The sequence below is a fragment of the Hemicordylus capensis genome, chromosome 3 (genome assembly GCF_027244095.1).
Source record: "Hemicordylus capensis ecotype Gifberg chromosome 3, rHemCap1.1.pri, whole genome shotgun sequence".
NCBI classification, from domain to species: Eukaryota; Metazoa; Chordata; class Lepidosauria; order Squamata; family Cordylidae; genus Hemicordylus; species Hemicordylus capensis.
Window position 1 is genome coordinate 235,052,553 of NC_069659.1, and position 19,895 is coordinate 235,072,447.

Consider the following 19,895-nt stretch of genomic DNA (forward strand, 5'->3'; position numbering starts at 1 on the left):
GGGTTGGTGGATCACAAACTGCACAGGTGTGAACTTGTTTCATCTATGTCCCTTATATCAGAAGGCCATAGGAAAATGCAAGGGGTCAGAAAACAGTGACATCCGCTTTTCATCCTGTCTATTAAAAAGAAAGCTTTTATAGTCTTTTCTAAAACATTACTGGGCATCACTTCAGCAAAGCCCTACAGACTGTGTCAATCGACAATGTTTTCAAATCATTGACCCCCTGCTATGGCCAAATGGCACATACCTGGTCGAGAAAAATACAGTACCTTGCATACCTGCGGGACCAAAATCTTGCCTGGTGAGGAACACAGCATGGTCATGGTATTCAGCATGTTCAGGATCTGAGCGCTGCTGAGAATGGGCCCAGCGGCAGACCTGCTCCAAGCTCCGAGATGGATTCCCTCGCTCTATTAGACTGATTGACTAGAGAAGATAAGAGGAGAAGGGGTTAATTCAGGAACAGTGAAGATGGCCATGCCAGAATTTAAACTGAGGCCTAGTTCAAAATACTGCACTCGTTTCACAAAGATTGTACTACAAAGAATCACAATAGCTTGCAACTAAATTATAAATCTGCCATCATTATTAGTCAGAGGTTCAATAATGAAAAGGTGGCTGATGAAGCATGGTTGCACGAGTGACATGATTAGAACCCAAAATATGCTTTTCCGCTGTTTAATAAAATAAATTTCTATCCAGACCTTCTCCTTCTGTACATTCAGGTCTGAAAAAGGGACTATGTGCATACAGTCTCCACCTTCCTGATCATGTAGAGGAGCCTACATATATACAGCCATATGTGTACCGAGTTGCCTTTCAGACTTGCCACTGAGCACATGCATGTCAAACCAGCACAGTCAGTGGCAATGATCCTACATCCACTTCTTGTGTTCTGTAAACATGTGGAAGACACGGTATGAACACGGGTCCTGTCAACAGCAAGAGTGCACATATATATGCACAGAGGCAACCTGCCTGCACCAGTTTGGTAGCCAACAGGAGATCTCCACAATTATCAAGTCTGTTCCCAAAACAGGCCCCTTTATTAGCCAACATACTACTTTTTTTTTACATTCAAGGAGTGCGTCTCTGGTCATATGAGTTGTATTTAAAAACATTAGGTGTCCTACAGGCACCCTGAGATGGTACTACTTCTGCTCCATCCAAGTGCACATATGACATGACTAAATGTGTAAATTAGCTCTTGGAACTGTTTGCTTTCTTTCCCCACTGCTGGAAAGCCTTCCAAAAAGAGTCAACATTTTATTAAAAACTAGTATCCTTTCCAGCACAAGAGATGTTGATATCAGACTAGCCAAATAACTGCCGGTACAAAAATTATTTTTCATCAAGGTAAGCTTGTTTGAAAATTTCTTACTTCTGCCTAAATCACAAGCATGTGCATTCTTTACATGGTGTGTGTGTGTGTGTGTGTGTGAGAGAGAGAACATGTGCAAACACATGTGATATAAAGAGTGCAAGTATGAGTGTGCATTGTTAATATTTACCTGTCTATATCCCACCATAATCATTCTAACCAGGACAATGTTGATATGAACACCAAGTGACTCATCGTGGTAAATTTCATCTACCTAAGGAAAAAGAACAACTGTTTAAAGCAATTTATACAAAACTTTCTGGATGCAAAGTGGATGTGCTCAATCCTCACTACATTCATCTTCACCTCAACACTATGATTATTATTCTCACCTGCAGTTCCACTTTTGCAAGATGACACACAAGTCTACCCAACACTTCCATGACTGAGCTAAGCTGTCAGCTTAGTTTCGTTACCACCCTTGGTCTGAGTGAGGAGGATGACCACTGCCTTTGGGAAAGGTCTAAATGGGACAACAATGAGAGCAGACAAACTTTCTCAGGCAGAAAATAAGACCTCATATGCCATTCCACCAGAGAAGGTACCAAGAAGCTTTTTTTAGAGGTACTCAGGACACAATAGCTTGGAACTTTGTCACACAGAAGGTCCTTCCACAAAAGACTATGTTATTACACAAATACAGAAGATGCAAGTCACCTCATAGTGGTTATCTACCAAAATTGCTTTGCAAATTTGGCTCTTACAACAGGAATAATAGTGCATACATTAAGCGCATATGATTCCCCTAGCAAGAGTATTATGAGAGCAGGAAGCTTATGTTTAAAAGCAGCCCTGCAATTTGAATGGAGCCCATTCCATCTTGTTTACCTTCCACCTTTCATACACCAAGAGTTTCCTTCAATCAATCCTGAATCAACATCTAAATGAATGCTGTCTGCTCTGAATTACTGTAAGAATCTCTCCAAACCTTGCCTTTCTGCTCTTCTTTTGTCTCACCCCTTTGCCCTTTCTTTCCTGCTTGTATATATTCATGCCTCTAAGGACTTTCATTTGCAAATAGGAATATACAGTGTCCTATGGCAACTGGAAGAGTGAACAGTTAAAATAAGGTTAAAACAAACTTTCATTAGCTTCACTGGGGGAAGAAAAGACTATACTATACAGCAAAATTAGGTGTATGAAAAAGACTGTAATCATATTCTGAATCCTATCACAAAACACACATGAAACAACTGTGTTCATCTAAAATAAAGTAGAATTATTCTTGCCTCCTCCAGATACAGGCAGACAATTCCATAGCAGCAAGAGAATATTCAACACACAAATGTATACACATATCTTTTAAAACACTCTCAATAGCAATATTTCATCATTATGAAATTTCCCCCTCCTTTCCTTTCCTCCCTCCTCTCCTCCCCTCCTTTGCCAGGTGCTGAAGGACCATCTTCCTTTACAATAAACAGACCACTCTTGAATAAACAAGATGAACATATAAGGGTACAGGCTAGGTGATGATATCATCAAAAGGAACTGAGAACAGCTGGATTTTCCACAGAGAGTTCATCAGCCATGGAACATCCTGCAAGCATTTACGGACACCCTAAATTTACATCCAAGTGTGTTTGCATCTTAGAGAAACTAGAATGTCTATTAGTCATCAGGGTGCAGGGAAACCCAAAAGCAAGGCCTCAAGCTGGTTAGTAAAACCTGGACATGACTTGCATCGCCCACATATACATGCATGACACACACACAGCTGGTGGAGAGGATGAGGCAAAGGGAAAATCTGTCCCTCCTCCCTCCTGTGGCAAGGAGGAGGCAGAGATCAGCTGCTCTAGAGTGAGCAAGTAAGACCAAGACAAACTTCAGCCAGATCAGCACTGGGTAACTGAGGCCTAGATATCACTTGCTGAAAACAGATCAAACCCTTTCCAGCCACCACTTAGGCAATGCAGATCCACTGCCTATTAGTCCTTTGGTTTCAAGGAGGGCTTTAGGAAAAGTGGAAGGTCGATTTCATCTTCCCCTACCTAAGAACACACACTATTTTCCCCAAAGGGCAAGTGCTCTCTACTACCAGTAAGCACCCTTCTCTGACCGCTATGACTTCCTAATGTGCCTCTGTGGCTCTCCAGATGCAGACAGACCACAGACTTTAAAATTTTTGCTCCATTGAAGGGTTTCTTGTCATCTTGAACTTTATTCTTTCAATTAAGCACAATCACATAAATTTATAGGACTTATCACCTTCTGATTAGCAATGAATTAGTCCTTTAAGGGAGAATATCTAGCAAACAAAGGAATTCATTTAGAGATATTCCACATATCTATATCATAAATATTTTCCATGTACACTGTTGTAAATTTCCAGACTATGAAACAGTTAAAATATGTGACCTAGATATATTTTGGGTGGTTGAAAAGTGGGCATAAACAGAGATCTATAATTGCATGTTCTACACCACAAGAGCACTTACGGCTAAGGATGATGGGAGCTGTAGTCTTACAACATCTGGGGATCCAAGGTTGGGAAACCCTTGGTCTTAAAAAATAAACCTTGGAAGTTAGAGAGAAGTCACCAAAAACCTTTCTTTATAGCCATTCTTATCTGCATCACAGAAGACTCAATCAAGTGAATCACAGTCACACAGATCCAAAAAGGACGATCTGCATTTAGAAGCTGACTTGTGCATAAATGTCCCCTATTGGACTGGGAGACACACGTTTTTAAAAAGGAAAAAAGAGTGCTGCACACATCGCTCCCAGTGCTAAATCGCTACATCCAAGCAATTTGGGCTGCACACATTCCTCCTGGAACTGAATTAAAAACTGTGCATGTAACACAAAGCAGAGGGCCAGCAGTATTGGCTGAAGCAGCACCAAACACCTGTTTGGAAGGAGGGACCAAATCCAGACCACTATTCCCCCTCTCCCTCTCTAAATGGAATTGACATTGCCAGAGACTGGATAGCTGGATGATGGCACAGATATCCACTAAAACAGTGGCTGAGCAGCAGACAGCTATGCACACATCTTTCTGGATTTGGGCCAGAGGTTGCAGCGGAATGTAGGAATGAGGCAGTTTCTAGGGCATGTTGATCCTATGAGGCATATGCTATAATACCTTGTCCATAGTTATGCAGATAGTTAAGATTCCAGTTGAAGAAATTCAGACACTCGATTGGAAACAAGCAAACAAAAAAGCCGGGAGTGTCAGTCCTTTACCATGCAATGAGTCTGGCTGCAGTGAGTGGTAGAAAGAGCAGAGCGCTGAGCCTTGCCTTTCAATTGCAAACAATGCCTGTTTGGGGTGGGGAAGGGGGAGAGGAGACGACCAGATATTTACTAGCACTGAGCGTGCCAGCTCCTCTGTGAACCCAACAGGCCTGACCTGAAGTGCCTTCAGAAAACTTTGGCAGCTTACAAATAAAACCTCAGTCGGGCTGGCCTCAGACTGTGTCAAGGAAAGGGGAAAAGAATGAAAGGGAGCTTGAGAGAGAGAGAGAGAGAGAGAGAGAGAGAGAGCAAGCAAGCAAAACTATGTGCCTTTGAATGTGAAACCAAGCAAATGAAAGTGAGCTGCCAGTCAATAGCACTTTGCTTCACTCCACACTGTGAAATATATCCCTTTCCTCATCTCTCCACACCTCCAAGGGGATGAAGCGGTTGCTGTACATGCATATGATTTTAATTCAGTCTGAACTGAACTTGAAGGGGCAGGCAACAAAACTTTGGCTACCTCTGCAGAAGATGCTAGGCTCGTCTTTCTCTAGTTAATGGGAAAGAGAGAATTACAGCCACAGCAAAGTATCCTGAAACATGCTCTAGCTTGCTCTGAGGAGAACAGAGCAGCAACCACTGGCAGCAATGAGGTGTGTACTAGTATTTTTACTGCTGGAAGGGGAGAATAAGTCCCCCTGTTGCTCTATGTAAATGCGGGTGACAAGTCAACATATATCAACAAAAACCTGCTCCAAAAATGTTTTTTTCAAAAGGGCCAGACTGAAAAATGATGCAGAAGTGTCATTCTCAAACTTCTGAGGCAGTTTGTAGACCCAATGTTTTTAAACAGCTGGCATCCCAAAAGGAAAGACCCTTTCTAATTTTAATTTGAGTTTTAAATACCATGAAAAATCAATTGGCACAAAAACTAGACTGAAGACCTCCAGTGGGTCTCCTAAGAACTTCATGGCTGGGTTGTTAGCAACTCTGAGGGCAACATAGCAAACAAGGGATAAGGGGGCTTCATGTTTGAGGCAGGTACTGAACTCATAGAAAGGTCTTAAATAATGATATCATTCTTTTGGTGGGTTTGCCTTGGGCAGACGCTTTCATGTGGCTTGCAGGCACCAGGTATGCAGAATCAGTTTACCTGTCAGCTAAAAAATGGGGCAATATGGCAGATCTGTAAAAGGGACAAATCGGAGAAACCAATAGACGCATTATTACCTCCAAGAAGACCATGGGCACTATCCATCTGCTCTGAAAATCTATGTATTCCTAATCAGGGCCCAACTAGACATAATGAGGTTGTACACACAACCACAGCCGTGTGCTCCACAGGGCTGGGGGGATGGCAGGAACTCACTTGCCTTCTCCCGCAGATGAGCGTCATAGTCATTCCCTTTGCCGTGCCGCGTGCCCACACAAGGGACAGTGCAACAAAGAGCAACTCTGGGAGTGGGAGAACTTTCCCCTCTCACATCCTAGAGTGCCCCAGGGCACCAGCGGAGTGGCTGCTCTCATTACAGCAGCCACTGCACTCAGTGTGGCCGCTCCCCCCACTCTGGCTTGCTGCCGTTTAACCCAGCAGCGATCACCCTGATGATCGGTGGCTGAGGTTAAGCAAACCACGGGTTCACTTAACATCAGCTAACCACCGGGTTAAAAAGTCAGGCTTGGCACGTGGGCATTGCAACGAGAGACATTGCTCCTGGCGCTTCACACGTGCAGCCTAACCTAGGCTGAGCTGCCCTAGCCTGGGTTAGGCTGCATGTGTGAATACTCTTAAAGTTTAACCATGGCTTAAATTAAACCGGCTAAATGGGCAAAGAGGCACCTTTTACCGTGGTGATTAACTCTTTATTTAGCTGGGGGAGAGTAACTGGCCCTATCCACCCCCAGCACAGTACCTCCAGTGACTGTTGCTGGTGTCTATCTTCTGTTTATTTTTAGAATGTGAGCCCTTTGGAGACAGGGAGCCATCTTATTTATTTATTATTTCTCTGTGTAAACCGCCCTGAGCCATTTTTGGAAGGGCAGTATAGAAATCGAATTAATAATAATAATAATAATAATAATAATAATAATAATAATAATAATAATAATAAACAACCCTGCAACCAGGATATACATGTTTTGAAGCAGTTTTATATTTATCATGGTTAAGTGTTAGATCTGCACTGAACAAACTACAGTTGAGGAAAATTCACTACCTCTTTGACCTCTGTGCTTTCATGTAGACAAACAGGTCTCACTGGTATCTCCCTATATATGTCTTCTGCAGATAGGGCTTCTCAGCAAGCTAAACCATGGGATCTTAACCAGCATCCAGGCAACAAACCACTGGACCGGGTCTCATGATCAGTGAGACCCGGTTTCGTCCGGTGAGTGGGAAGAGTGGGCTAAGCCCGCTCTCCCCGCTCACGAGTGGGCAGGGAGCCCTGGGCGGCCGAATCGGCCGCCCACACGATGACCGCTCCAAGACGGAGCTGGCAGGGGGTGGGGGTGGGGGGAGCGGGGGCCACGTGGCCCCCGCAAGCCCCAGTTTACTGGGGAGACTGTTTAGTATACTGGTCTCCCCAGCATACTGGGTATGCTCCCAGTATACTGGTCCCCCCAGCATACTGGGGAGACCCCCGAGCTGGGAGGCTGCTTTTAAGCCTCCCGTTTGGGGGTCTACTCATGAGTAGGCACGACGCGAAGGCGTGCCGCGGCTACTCATGATCGCAAAAAGCAGGTTGCAGGAGCACTCGCTCTGCAAACCTGCTTTTTGCCAGGGGTTCACGAGTGGGTTAGCCACTCCAGAACCACCGGGCTTGGCTGCGAGCCCGGTGGTTCTGATGACCAACAAAAATCGGGCTAGCCAATGCTAGTCCGATTTTTGTTGGTCGTGAGAATAGCCCCACTGTCAGTGCTAACCATAGTTAAGTATTATGTCTGTATTGGGCTTCAGAGACAATAATAATAATAAATTATTAATAATAATAATAATATGCAGTATCCCTTTGATAATCATCTAATATGTAAATAGCACGAAAAATATACTATGTCCTTTGCACTGCTAAAACATAAAAAGGGTCCTAGCTAAAGTTTACAATCCAAATCATAGCATGAGAAAAAGTGGAATGGGATAGGGAGGAAACTTTGCTCTTACTGGATGAATAGACAATAAATGGATAAATAACTTAAACAGGGCGTTAGGTGGAATATAAATTCAATAAATAAATAAATCCTAGAACCCATAATGTTCCTAGACAGACATTGAAACTATTCTCACGACCAGGTGAAATCGGGCTAAGGGAGCCTAGCCCGATTTCCCCTGGTCTGCTGCCACGGGAGCCACATGGCTTCCGGCAGCAAACCTCCGAAACTACCCCTCCCCTTAAATGAGGTTAGCGGAGTGAGCAACTCCACTAACCCCATTTTGTTGATCGTGTGCTGCCCCTGCACGGCTCTGCGCTACAGAAACACATGAGGAGACCCCTGCCGGGAGGCTGAAACAAGCCTCCCAGCCCCGGGGGTCTCTCTGCACTTGCGGGGGGCATCTTGGAACTTCAGGGGGATGGCTGGCCCCCGATCCTCGCCGCCACTGCCGGCTCCGAGCCTCACACCAACATTTCTAAATGAGATTTCAGGGAAATTTAGCTTTGTTAAAATCATTAACAAATAAGTGGAATAAACATCATTCTTCCTGGATTAGACCACCATAATGTTTCCCTGGTAAACTAAAACAGGAAGACTATCTATCAACTAAATTTACAGAGGATGGCCTCAGTGTTCTCTCTAATGTTTTTCATCTGGGTGCAGAATTAGTTTTGTTCTGAGCAGCTGTATCAAGGCAGTGTGTGCACACATGCATTCAGAATGGAGCCTTCCTGGTTCAACCTGAACGGGATCTAAAATTAACTGAGTGGACATCAAAAAATGTATGAGTGCGCACATGCGCACACACCTTAGAGGAAACACTGGATGGCCTACCAATCAAGTTTACCTGGGAAATGGCTGTGCTGGAACAAAAAAGAAAACACAATGGGAAATTTCACAAATTGCAATCGAGTTCTACCAATGAAAATTAATTCTTAATTAGACTGTGTGACATCCTAACAGCAAATCAAATGTGTGATGCAACAATCTAATGAGTTAAAGGCCTCTCAGATTTGATAGGTGAGAGGACCAGATGGAGGACTCCAGTCCTTTTCCCAACCCGCATCCACATTTAATATTTAATATGCACCACTCTCTTAAAGATTCACTGCGTTATCTGCATAGCCATGCCCGGCACTCGGCTTCTCAGGCCTTGTTTTCACTGAGACTGTAAACCTGAGCCTGGTTGTACTGCTTCAGACAGTCAGTGGAGACTCATATGACAGAAGATCCTCCTAACAAAAACAACACAGAAACCTAGCTTCCCACAATAAGAATTTGAGCCTAGCTTTCTTCCTGATATGCTAGCTTTTATATGCAGGGGGTTTGTGTGTGTGGAGCCTCTACCTGCACGCTGAAGTAGTAGAGCTCAGACACAGATGTACAACTTCAATGAGAGCCAGGCTTCAGTCTTTGTGAAGGACTGGATCTTGAAGATCTCCACCTCATTTCCCACATCTACAAGTTTTCCTACTGAATAACTTTAAAGCTTCCATATGCGCCCCGCTACTACCAATAGATCGGTATTCCCAAAATAAATTAATCTTTCCCCGGTCCCTTAGTAGGTGGTGGTGGCTTTGAGCGTGGAAGAACCAAACCTAGGGGGATAGATAGATAGATAGATATTATTCATTTTCAAGTATAAATAATAAGGTTATATAGCTTTAAGGATTTAAAAGGTTTTTAATAAATACTGCCTTGCTATTTGTTTAGAGTGGTGGTTGGTATCTAAGAGAGTGATGAGGATAGCTTACCCATTCAAATCTCTCAATAGCCCTTCCAACAGTTCCTACTCCCCCTAATTCTATTCCCCAGTAGTACTCATATAAGCAGATGACAAAGGTGTGCAATCTGTTGAAAAGCCACAGGGCTCCTGCTATTCTAAGCCAGGTCTGATTTGTGACAGCTGGAGTGAGATCTTTCACTCCAAGGTTTCACTCAGGCTTGACTGCTGCTGGCAGCCTCACTCTGGTCCCATCTTCATTGGCTAGTGCTCCTCCAGGCCACCCGTCTCGAGCCAGCAAAGACCATGTTTCTTGATGAGTCCTCTTCCTGAACAGGCACCTCAGCTCCCAGTGACCAGCTCTTCGCCTGCCCTTCCTGCTTCAGTGCCAGTTCTGGCTCTGGCTTCAGCCTTTCCTTCTGTCTTCTTCCTAAAGGCTCCTTTCCCATGGCCAAGAGTTCAACCCAATCTGCCTCAAACCCCTCTTACAGCTCCTTAATATAGCCCTCCTGATAGCATCTCCCTAATATGACTACGACTATTTATATGTCATTTTCAACAAAAGTTCTCAAAGCACTTTACATAGATAGATAGATAGATAGATAGATAGATAGATAGATAGATAGATAGATAGATAATAAATAAATAAGGTCGTTCCCTGTCCCCAAAGGGCTCACAATCTTTCACAATTGAGACAAGACCATTGGTCCATCTAACTCAGTTCTGTATACGCAGTCTGGCAGCAGCTTCTCCAAGCTTACATGCAGGAGTCTCTCTCAGCCCTCTCTGGAGATGCCGGAAGGAATATGGAACCTTCTGTATGCAAGCAAGCAGGAGCTCTTCCCAGAGCAGCTCCGTCTCCATTTTACAGTGCTCATCTTACAGTGCTCCCATTCAAATGCAAACTATGGTGGACCCTGCTTAGCAAAGGGGACAATTCATGCTTGCTACCACAAGACCAGCTCTTCTCTCCTATGAAGCCCTACACCAGCCTAGCCAAATTCAGCCCTGACATGATGTAGCCTCTGCTGATGAAGGAGGTTCTAAGGGCAGGGCAGGGACCACGCTGTCCTGCCCTTAGAATCCCCTCTGGAGATCTCTAGGGCTCCTTCAAAGGCACAAGCTCTGGCTGCTCAGGGTGTGTTGGCTCAAGGGGGTGGGGGTGGGGGTTCATCAAAGCAGAGATTCTGGCTGAGGCATAATCCTCCTCCTCTGAGAGAGTCTCCCTAGGTGGGTCCTGACATCTACTCAAGAATGATATCTAGTACTGGGCTAGAAATGCCCACCTTTGGGGGCCTGGAATCTTCAGTGGACTCCAGCAAGATGCTCTATGTCCCCTGCACAGGTTTTCACTAGGCCTGAGATTGAGGCTTGACTGCTGAAATAAGGGAGACTTCAGGACCTTTGAGTATAGTGTAAACTAAGTGAACTGCATCTCTTCAAGAGACACCTAAATCTGTATTAGTATTATAAAAGTTTCACATGCTGCTTCATCGTGCGCATTAATCACTCAGAGGGGTAAAGGGGGTGTAAAACACTTAGTGTAAAACACTAAGGGGGTAAAATGGAGGTCACAGTGAGGTGGGAGGAGAAGCTGTATTCCTAGCAAAGAGTCTAGAGCCAGCTTACGGTTAGTTGAAAAAGTTTGGCTAATGATTCTGCTCACTACAAATTCTCCTAATGAACAGATTAAGCTGAGAGAGAGAGATTTAAAACATCAAAATCCAACCAATGGATATCTCATACACCCTTAAAAGGGATCCAACAAAATTTGGCAGCTAAGCCAGATCATTTTTCTAGAACAGGAAAAGAGTATGTGAAGAGTCTACTTCTCAGTGAAAAAGCACTCCTAATACCATAAAGTGCAAACATCCTGTGACTGAGCAGAGACAAGTTAATTCCAGAGAGCTCTTCTTATATCCTTATTTAAAACAGTCATCCAATTTTCTTGAAGAACCTGGAGCTCCTTGCCTATGGTGCATCACCATCTGCTGTGGGGTCAATTTCAACATGTCCTCTTGCCACTTATTTGCAACAGGGGAAATTTGCAGCTTTAACAATATCAGACTAAGACCTTTAGCAGTCAATAATGCCAGAAGAAGCTGCCGCTTGCAATGTTTAGGAAATCGCTCAAAGGGCTGGAATGTAACCTGAGTCTGCAGTCTTGAAGGAGAGGTTGTCTGGAGAATATGTTGTGTAACATATTCGGTGGCAAAATTCCTAAGCAAAAGAAATTATTATGGGGACTATCTTGAAGCAAGTGACAACATGTCCTGGAGGAATGAGGCTCCCATTTGTGAAAAGTTGTTCTTCGTTTTCTACCTAGCTTTCCTTTTGGCCTCGCTTTACTTTCTCATTTGCTTTGCTGATATACAGTAGGCCCACTTTATTCACGGGGGTCCTGTTCTCACCAATAGGCACAAATGGAAAACATGAATAAAGAAACTTTATCCCTATGGGAATCCAAGGGCTAGGTTCCTCACACCAAAAAAGGGCCCAAAAGCAAGGAGGGATAGAAATAAGAGAAAAGCACAGTACCTTGGACTCCAGGAATGCCCCTCCCCCATCTCCGAAATTGGCCAAATTTGGGGAGAATATTTGCTGATTTTTAAAAAGAGCCACAAAATGGCTCCATGCTGTAAAATGGCAGCCAGAAATGACACAGGAAGTCATTTCCTGTTCATTTCCAACCACTCAGGAACTGTGAATAGGTGAATTTTGCCTATATTTAATACCACATTTTAAATACTATTCTTTATCTCTAAGTCTTGTTGGTGGATATGCAAAACCATGGTTGTTGAAACCTGGATAATGAGGGCCCTCTGAATTAGGAGAAGGGAGTTGAAGAGGAAAGGGAGGGTATAAAGGCAATAAAACCTATGTGTCATTGGGAATGAGGAGGAAAACTTTAGGAAGTTTTGTATTGCTCTTTCCATGAAACTATAAAAGGTTTCAATTAAAAAATACATATATTAACAAAACCATGCACAGACTTCATTTTCCATTTATGCTCTACTACTCTCTTTTTAAAAAGACCAAAAATAAAATAAAAAACCATACACTCCAGTTTTCCCTCTTCCTTTGGCAGCAGCTACTTCATCTCCATTGCAACAGCCAATGCCTGTTCCTTGCCAAACGTCTTGTGCAGCACATCATGCAGTGTGTTCTCTGGGAAATATCGTTAGCTCTGGGAATTCACATAACTTTAACATAACTGTATCCACTTACAATTTCAGGAGCCTCTAGTTAAATGAATGCTCTAAGACCAATTCTAGATTCACTGCCCCAACTTTCAACAACTCCCCCAACTTTCAACAACTGCCAGCCGAACACTAATATCAGTGCAAAGCCTGTGACCCATCAAGTCACACACAGACCATAAGCCACAAGAACAGGAGAGTTATCAAGCACCTGCCACAATACATGCCTGACAGGTTGGGTTTGGTTATCTGAAGGGGGTCACTAGCTGTGCTGGCCTGAGTTATGCAGAGCGACACCATCACTCACTAGGCTAGTGAGGCAAGTGCTTAAAATGATGTCTCAATACAGGACAAATCCTCCAGCCAGGCTATTCATAAGTGAGCTAAGACATCAGCTACTTAAGAGTTTGCTGAAAGAGGGAAAATAATAGGAGAAAAACACTATGGCAGAAGTGAAAAAAACAAGCTGAAGTTTAATCCAAACAAGATGGAGTGCTGTTGATCATGGATTCCACCCTTCTGAAGGTGGAATAGCCTATACACCTGGTGAAGGTGTATAGCCTGTCCTAGACAGAATTGTAAGGGAAAGTGTGCCATCAAGTGTGCTGTAGTTTTCTTTGGTAGAATACAGGAGGGGTTTACCATTGCTTCCTCCCGCCCACTATGAGATGATGCCTTTTAGCATCTTCCTATATCGCTGCTGCCCGATATAGTATCAGTGGGGATTTGAAGTAGCAACCTTCTGCTTGTTAGTCAAGCATTTCCCCGCTGCGCCACTTAAGGTGGTTAGATAGAATTGTGCTCCCCACCAAAGGATCAAGTACATGGTTTGTGGTTTTTCCTGGACCCAGCAAAGTCTTGGATGTTCAGATGACTGCTGTGGCAAAGAGCACCTTTTATCAGCTTCTGCCTATGTTGCTATAAACTAGGGGTGTGAAAAAGTCTTCCTTACTTTTACAATGGATGTTTTTGCAACGAATCTTTGTGAAAATCTCCAGTTGCCGCCAGCTCAGCTGGTGGCCACACAAGGGCGGGCCTTCTCGGTTGTTGCCCCGAGATTGTGGAATGCATTCCCTACTAAAATATGATCTTTCCATCTCTGACATTTTTTAAAAGCATTTCAAAAAACCCACCTCTTTGCCCAAGCTTTTTCAACTTCTTAAAATTTCTAGGTTTTAATCTGTGTTTGATTTTAAATTATCTAAATTGTTTTAAGTTTTTGTGTTTGTTTTAAACTTGTTTTATGTTATTGTTAACCACTCAGAGATGAAAGTTTGGGGCAGTGTACAAATCTGATAAATAGAATAAATAAAAATCAGTTTCTTCACTTTTTTGCATTCTCTTGTTTGAGCGCAGTTCAGAGAGAGAGAGAGAGAGGACTCCTGAAGAATAAGTAAAATGACCCATGTGACACAAAAAGATTCTGCATGAAATCTCCTTAAAGGGATTAAAGGTGCACACACATAGGGGTAATCAATCCAAGTGCATTACAACAATGACAAAGAGGATAGAGGTTTGACCTCGATGGAATTGGTGCTGTGAAGATTTGGGGAGTCAGGGAGAGGCACAAGGTAGAAAAGAAAGCAACATCAACAGAAGCTCATCCTACCTCCCACTACAGCCTACTGGTTCAAATCTCATCCCAGCCATGAACTCATGTGGGTGGCCCCATGAAGCTCATTTACAACTCAGCCTCCCCACAAATGATATAGCAACAACAAGGGCCACCTTGCAAGGACCTTGTCAGGATTGCTGATATAATCAAAGGACAACAAGGTCCATAGATATAAGCAGCCCCAAGTGGCAACAGCTGTTGGAAGAAGGGATCATAGGGATCCCTCATAGTGGTGGGGAAGTAAAGGTGATGGAACACTTGACTCATTCTTCCATCCAAAGTTGCATATCCTCAGTCTTTGGTACCTCACCTCAAAACAAGCAGACCTACGCTTAATTTCTCATCACAAAATGAATGATGGCCACTAGCTGACTTTTCAAACAGATTAGACAAGTTCATGAAGAACTAGCTGGGCCAGGCACGGAGCATCTGCTCCTCCGGACAGGCCCGCCCACTCAGGCCCACCCACCACCACCGCCTTCTTCCCCCGCTGGCCCACCCACCACCTTTTTCTTTCTCCCCCCCACCCCACTGCTTTCTGGCCAGCCAGGCATCGGCTTCTTCTCCCGCCCACCCCACCCCCCCACTGGTTTCTGGCTGGCCAGCTGGCTGGCTTCTTCTCGCTCGCCCACCCACCAGTCTCTGGCTGGCCAGGCACTGGCTTCTTTTCCTGGCCGCAACCACCTTCTGGCTAGCCAGCTGGCTTCTTCCCGCCCCCCACTTCCTTCCCACCCACCCCTTTCTGGCTGGCTGGGCACCAGCTTCTTCTCTCTCCTGCGCACCGCCGCCGCTTTTTGGCTGGCCAGCCGGCTGCCACCACAACCACTGCCATTTTCTTTCCCCCACCCATCCCGTGGCTATTCGACAGCTCTCTGAACTCTCACGAGAGCTGCCACACATGGGATTAGCCACAGATATGTCTTAGAGAATTATATATAAAGAAGATAAGTATCAGTGACAATTAGACAGGATAGTAAATGAAATCACCATGTTCAGAGACAGTAGGCCTCCCAATATCTAATGCTGGGTATAAATTTGACAGGTAGCGGTGGGCACTATTGTCCTCATGCATGGTTGAAAGCTTCCTAGACAGGCCTGGATGGCCACTATAGAAAATAACACTGACCGGATAGCCCCTTGGTTGGATCCAGCAAGGCAGTTCCGATGTACTTCAAGAATTATCTTCTCCCAATGAGTTCAATGCATAACGAACAAAAAGCAAACTAGAGACAAAACAGTTTCCTTTTTTCTTGCCTGAAAACCGCATCGCTGGGGGCAAAACTACATGTTCAGATAAACACACTGGCTGATTTACTGTGCAACATTCCATCTGCCTTGTAACAAAATGTGTGCACAGTTGCTCAAGAGCGTTCTTGTGCAAAATACAGCTGTGCAATTGTCAGCCATTACAGTGAGGGAAATAAGTATTTGATCCCCTGCTGATTTTGTCCGTTTCCCCCGACACAGAAATGACCAGGCTATAATTGGAATGGTAGGTTTATTGTAGCTGTGAGAGACGGAATAACAACAAACAAACCCTCAAAAGCCCAGTGCCCAAAAGTCAGCGATGGATTTGCATTGTAGTGAGGGAAATAAGTATTCGATCCCTTCACAAAAGATGTCTTAGTACTTGGTGGCAAAACCCTTGTTGGCAATCACAGAGATCAGACGTTTCTTGTAGTTGGCCACCAGGTTTGCACACAACCCAGGAGGGATGTTGTCCCACTCCTCTTTGCAGATCCTCTCCAAGTCAGAAAGGTTTCGAGGCTGATGTTTGGCAACCCGAACCTTCAGCTCCCTCCACAGATTTTCTATGGGATTAAGGTCTGGAGACTGGCTGGGCCACTCCAGGACCTTCATGTGCTTCTTCTTGAGCCACTCCTTTGTTGCCTTGGCTGTGTGTTTTGGGTCATTGTCATGCTGGAATACCCATCCACGACCCATTCTCAATGCCCTGGCTGAGGGAAGGAGGTGCTCACCCAAGATCTGACAGTACATGGTCCCGTCCATCGTCCCTTCGATGCGGTGAAGGTGTCTTGTCCCCTTAGCAGAAAAACACCCCCAAAGCATAATGTGTCCACCTCCATGTTTGATGGTAGGGATGGTGTTCTTGGGCTCATAGGCAGCATTCCTCCTCCTCCACACATGGCGAGTTGAGTTGATACCAAAGAGCTCGATTTTGGTCTCATCTGACCACAACACTTTCGCCCAGTTCTCCTCTAGATCATTCAGATGTGCATTGGCAAACTGCAGGCGGGCCTGTACATGTGCTGCCTTGAGCAGGGGGACCTTGCGGGCACTGCAAGATTTCAGTCCTTCACGGCGTAGTGTGTTACCAATTGTTTTCTTGGTGACTATGGTTCCAGCTGCCCTGAGATCATTGACAAGTTCCCCCCATGTAGTTCTGGGCTGCTTTGTCACCGTTCTCATGATCATTGCAACTCCACGAGGTGAGATCTTGCATGGAGCCCCAGACCGAGGGAGATTGACAGTTGTTTTGTGTTTCTTCCATTTGCGAGTCATCGTGCCAACTGTAGTCACCTTCTCACCAAGCTGCTTGGCGATAGTCTTGTAGCCCAGTCCAGCCTTGTGCAGGTCTACAACCTTGTCCCTGACATCCTTCGACAGCTCTTTGGTCTTGGGCATGGTGGTGAGTTTGGAAGCTGAGTGATTGCTTGCTTCTATGGACAGGTGTCTTTTATACAGGTACTGTAACAAGCTGGGATTAGGAGCACTCCCTTACAGAGGGTGTTCCTCATCTCAGCTCATTACCTGCATATAGTGAAAAGACACCTGGGAGCCTGAAATCTTGCTGGTTGATAGGGGATCGAATACTTATTTCCCTCACTACAATGCAAATCCATCGCTGACTTTTGGGCACTGGGCTTTTGAGGGTTTGTTTGTTGTTATTCTGTCTCTCACAGCTACAGTAAACCTACCATTCCAATTATAGCCTGGTCATTTCTGTGTCAGAGGGCAAACGGACAAAATCAGCAAGGGATCAAATACTTATTTCCCTCACTGTATGTCTACGTGGGCTGCTGGGGGGAGCACTGCCACAGTAGGAAGCTGCCACGAGCAGCCATCATGCTGGTGAGGACCTGCATTTTTACTTTAAATGGTGCCACTCACCGCCCCACCCCCAAAGCCATTTTGAACCACCAGACCGGTTTGCGGTTCAGCCAGATCAGACCAATATGCTTCACTGGACTGTGGACTAAGTCCAAATTCGGACTGGACCTCAAACAGCAGTCCGTGCACACCCCTAACCAGAAGTGCCGCCCAGGGGCGTAGCAAGGTTGACATTGGCCTAGAGACAAGATTTTAAAATGCCCCCCCCCACTGAAGCTCAGCTCATGAAGTAAAAAAATCTTAAATGAGGCTGAATAGTGGTAACAAAAAGCATAGTTAGGGACGGACACACACACACACACACACACACACACACACACACACACATATATATATATGAGAGATCCCTATGTGCCACAAGAGAACATCATCCTAAATTATTTTTAAAAAGGTTTTGTAAATTGTGGACAATGCAAGCCATTTAATGGTACTAGAGAAAGACATGCTGTTCTGGTAGCTCCAAGTCTTAACACTCACATCAATTTTGGAGGATGAATACAACTGAAGGAAGCCCGGGCGGGTGCACGGCTGGGGAAGTCAGTCATGTGACTTGCCTCTGGGGGGGCCTCCCAAGGCAGTGGGCCCCCAGACAACTGTCTCCCCTTGCCCTATTATAGTTATGCCCCTGGTGCTGCCTCTTAAATATAAAACAAACATGGGAGAATTCATTCTGATTGGCACAACACACCAGGAGAGAAGATTTAACCCCTTCTTCTGGAGCCGTTTTTCTGCTGAAAACCCACTCCCCATCCCCTCTGCTGTTTGCACCCAACTGCTACTTGCAGAGGAGCGATTTCCAATGGGAAAACAGCATGAGGGGAAAGGGTTAATCTCCTCATCCCTACATCCCTTGGTCCTGATGAGGGCTGGACCTCCTTCAGCAGCATTTTGCTTTTAAAAAGGCACTTCCAGTTTTAAGTACTCTTCCTAATGATGAGTTTAGTTGAATATCTAGTTTGGCCTTAGGTCTAGGCCCAAGACAGAATCACTCCAGGCCAATATTTCATTATCTCTGAGCACATGAAGTTCCATCTCTCAAGCCTCTCTTTTCAGCCTCTTTTGCACCCAGAACCAAACAATATTTCCATCACTTCAAACCATTCATCGTCTGTCCTATTTCATCAATACTGGCTGACATCCTGACTAATGAAGCCTCAGCACAACATGAGAAGCTCTGGTGCTTCTGAAAAGTTCAATTAACTCAGCTCCACAGCCGGCCCAGTGATGCGGGCAAATTTCAGCAACCTCCCCCTTCCCCTGCAAGTGTCTTCTCTTCCCCAAAAAGAATCCCGGGGGAGGGGAGTTCACTGAAGTTCCCACACCCACACACACTCACACAGTACCACTGCAGCATCAGCCTGGAACTCTTCAGCAGCACTGGTGCTGCACCTGTGCTGTTACCATTGTTAGCCACTAACTATGGCTGCTAACTTGGCAAAGAGGCACCTTTTAACGTGGTGATTCTCTTTATTTAGCAAGGGGAGAGTAACTGGCCCTGTCCACCCCCAGCACAGTACTTCCAGTGACTGTTGCTGGTGTGTGTCTTATGTTTCTTTTTAGATTGTGAGCCCTTTGGGGACAGGGATCCATCTTGTTTATTTATTATGTCTCTATGTAAACTGCTCTGAGCCATTTTTTGGAAGGGAGGTATAGAAATTGAATGAATTGAATGAATGAATGAATGAATGAATGAACGAACGAACTATAAAATACTATAGGGAAGAACATGGCAGAAGGAAAGTAATTTCCCAGCTATTCATTCTTCCTGGAGAATTATGATGTAGGAGAAGACCAAACAGCTTGAGGACAGAACACAAAATGAAACAGTACAACAAAGGATCTGCAGGATGCTGAAACAAACATGCACATTTTACATGCTCTACAAAGATAAACTATTGTCTGATTTTTATGAAGCCACAAGAACAAGAGATTGGCTATAATGGATGAATAAAAATACAATAGGAGAAGTTGGGTACCCAGTTCTTTTGAAAAATGTGACTCTGGTTTGGTATAACATGAGGTTGTTTGTGAACATATGGTCCCAGAAACAACTCAAGTCTTATCTGCTCAGTCATGAGAAGCATGTTATAGCTGTAGCATCTCCTGAGTAATACTCCCTCACTTCTCTAAGAACTAGATATTCCAATATATAACAACTGGAGTGGGGTGGGGTGCCTTACTGGTGGTGGGCAGGAAGACAACTCATGGTATCATAAGACCATTTAGATGTGCATACCAGCTCCTGAACTTAATTGTCTCTCTGTGTAGTGTGGAGCATGATGAAGAGGGAAATGGTCCTTTGGGGAAAATCTGGGCTAGGTCTGGCGGTCTATGCAAAGATATACCAGCTAGGAAGGCACCAATGATTAACAGAAGAACAAAGGGACTTAAGCATCATTAATTAAGTTAACAATTACAATTAAGTTAAACATTAATGATTAACAGAAGAACAAAGGGACTCACTCAAAAGATTTGGGGTAATGCTGAGACTGAAAAGGAATTTGTTTATTATTA

At 44.6% G+C, this 19,895-nt stretch overlaps 1 protein-coding gene across 6 annotated transcripts in view; it reads right to left on the reverse strand.

Moving 5' to 3' along the window:
- Positions 1–19,895, reverse strand: part of ADAMTS14 (ADAM metallopeptidase with thrombospondin type 1 motif 14) — a 131,334-nt gene that overhangs the window by 64,124 nt on the left and 47,315 nt on the right. For 5 of the 6 annotated variants that reach the window (XM_053310922.1, XM_053310919.1, XM_053310921.1 and 2 more), the window contains 2 exons: positions 1,515–1,598; positions 273–429 (listed from right to left, as the gene is read on the reverse strand). In XM_053310922.1, coding sequence (XP_053166897.1) covers positions 273–429; positions 1,515–1,598 — 241 coding nt within the window. The remainder of the gene's footprint in view (positions 1–272; positions 430–1,514; positions 1,599–19,895) is intronic. The other variant, XM_053310920.1, reaches the window with a different exon arrangement.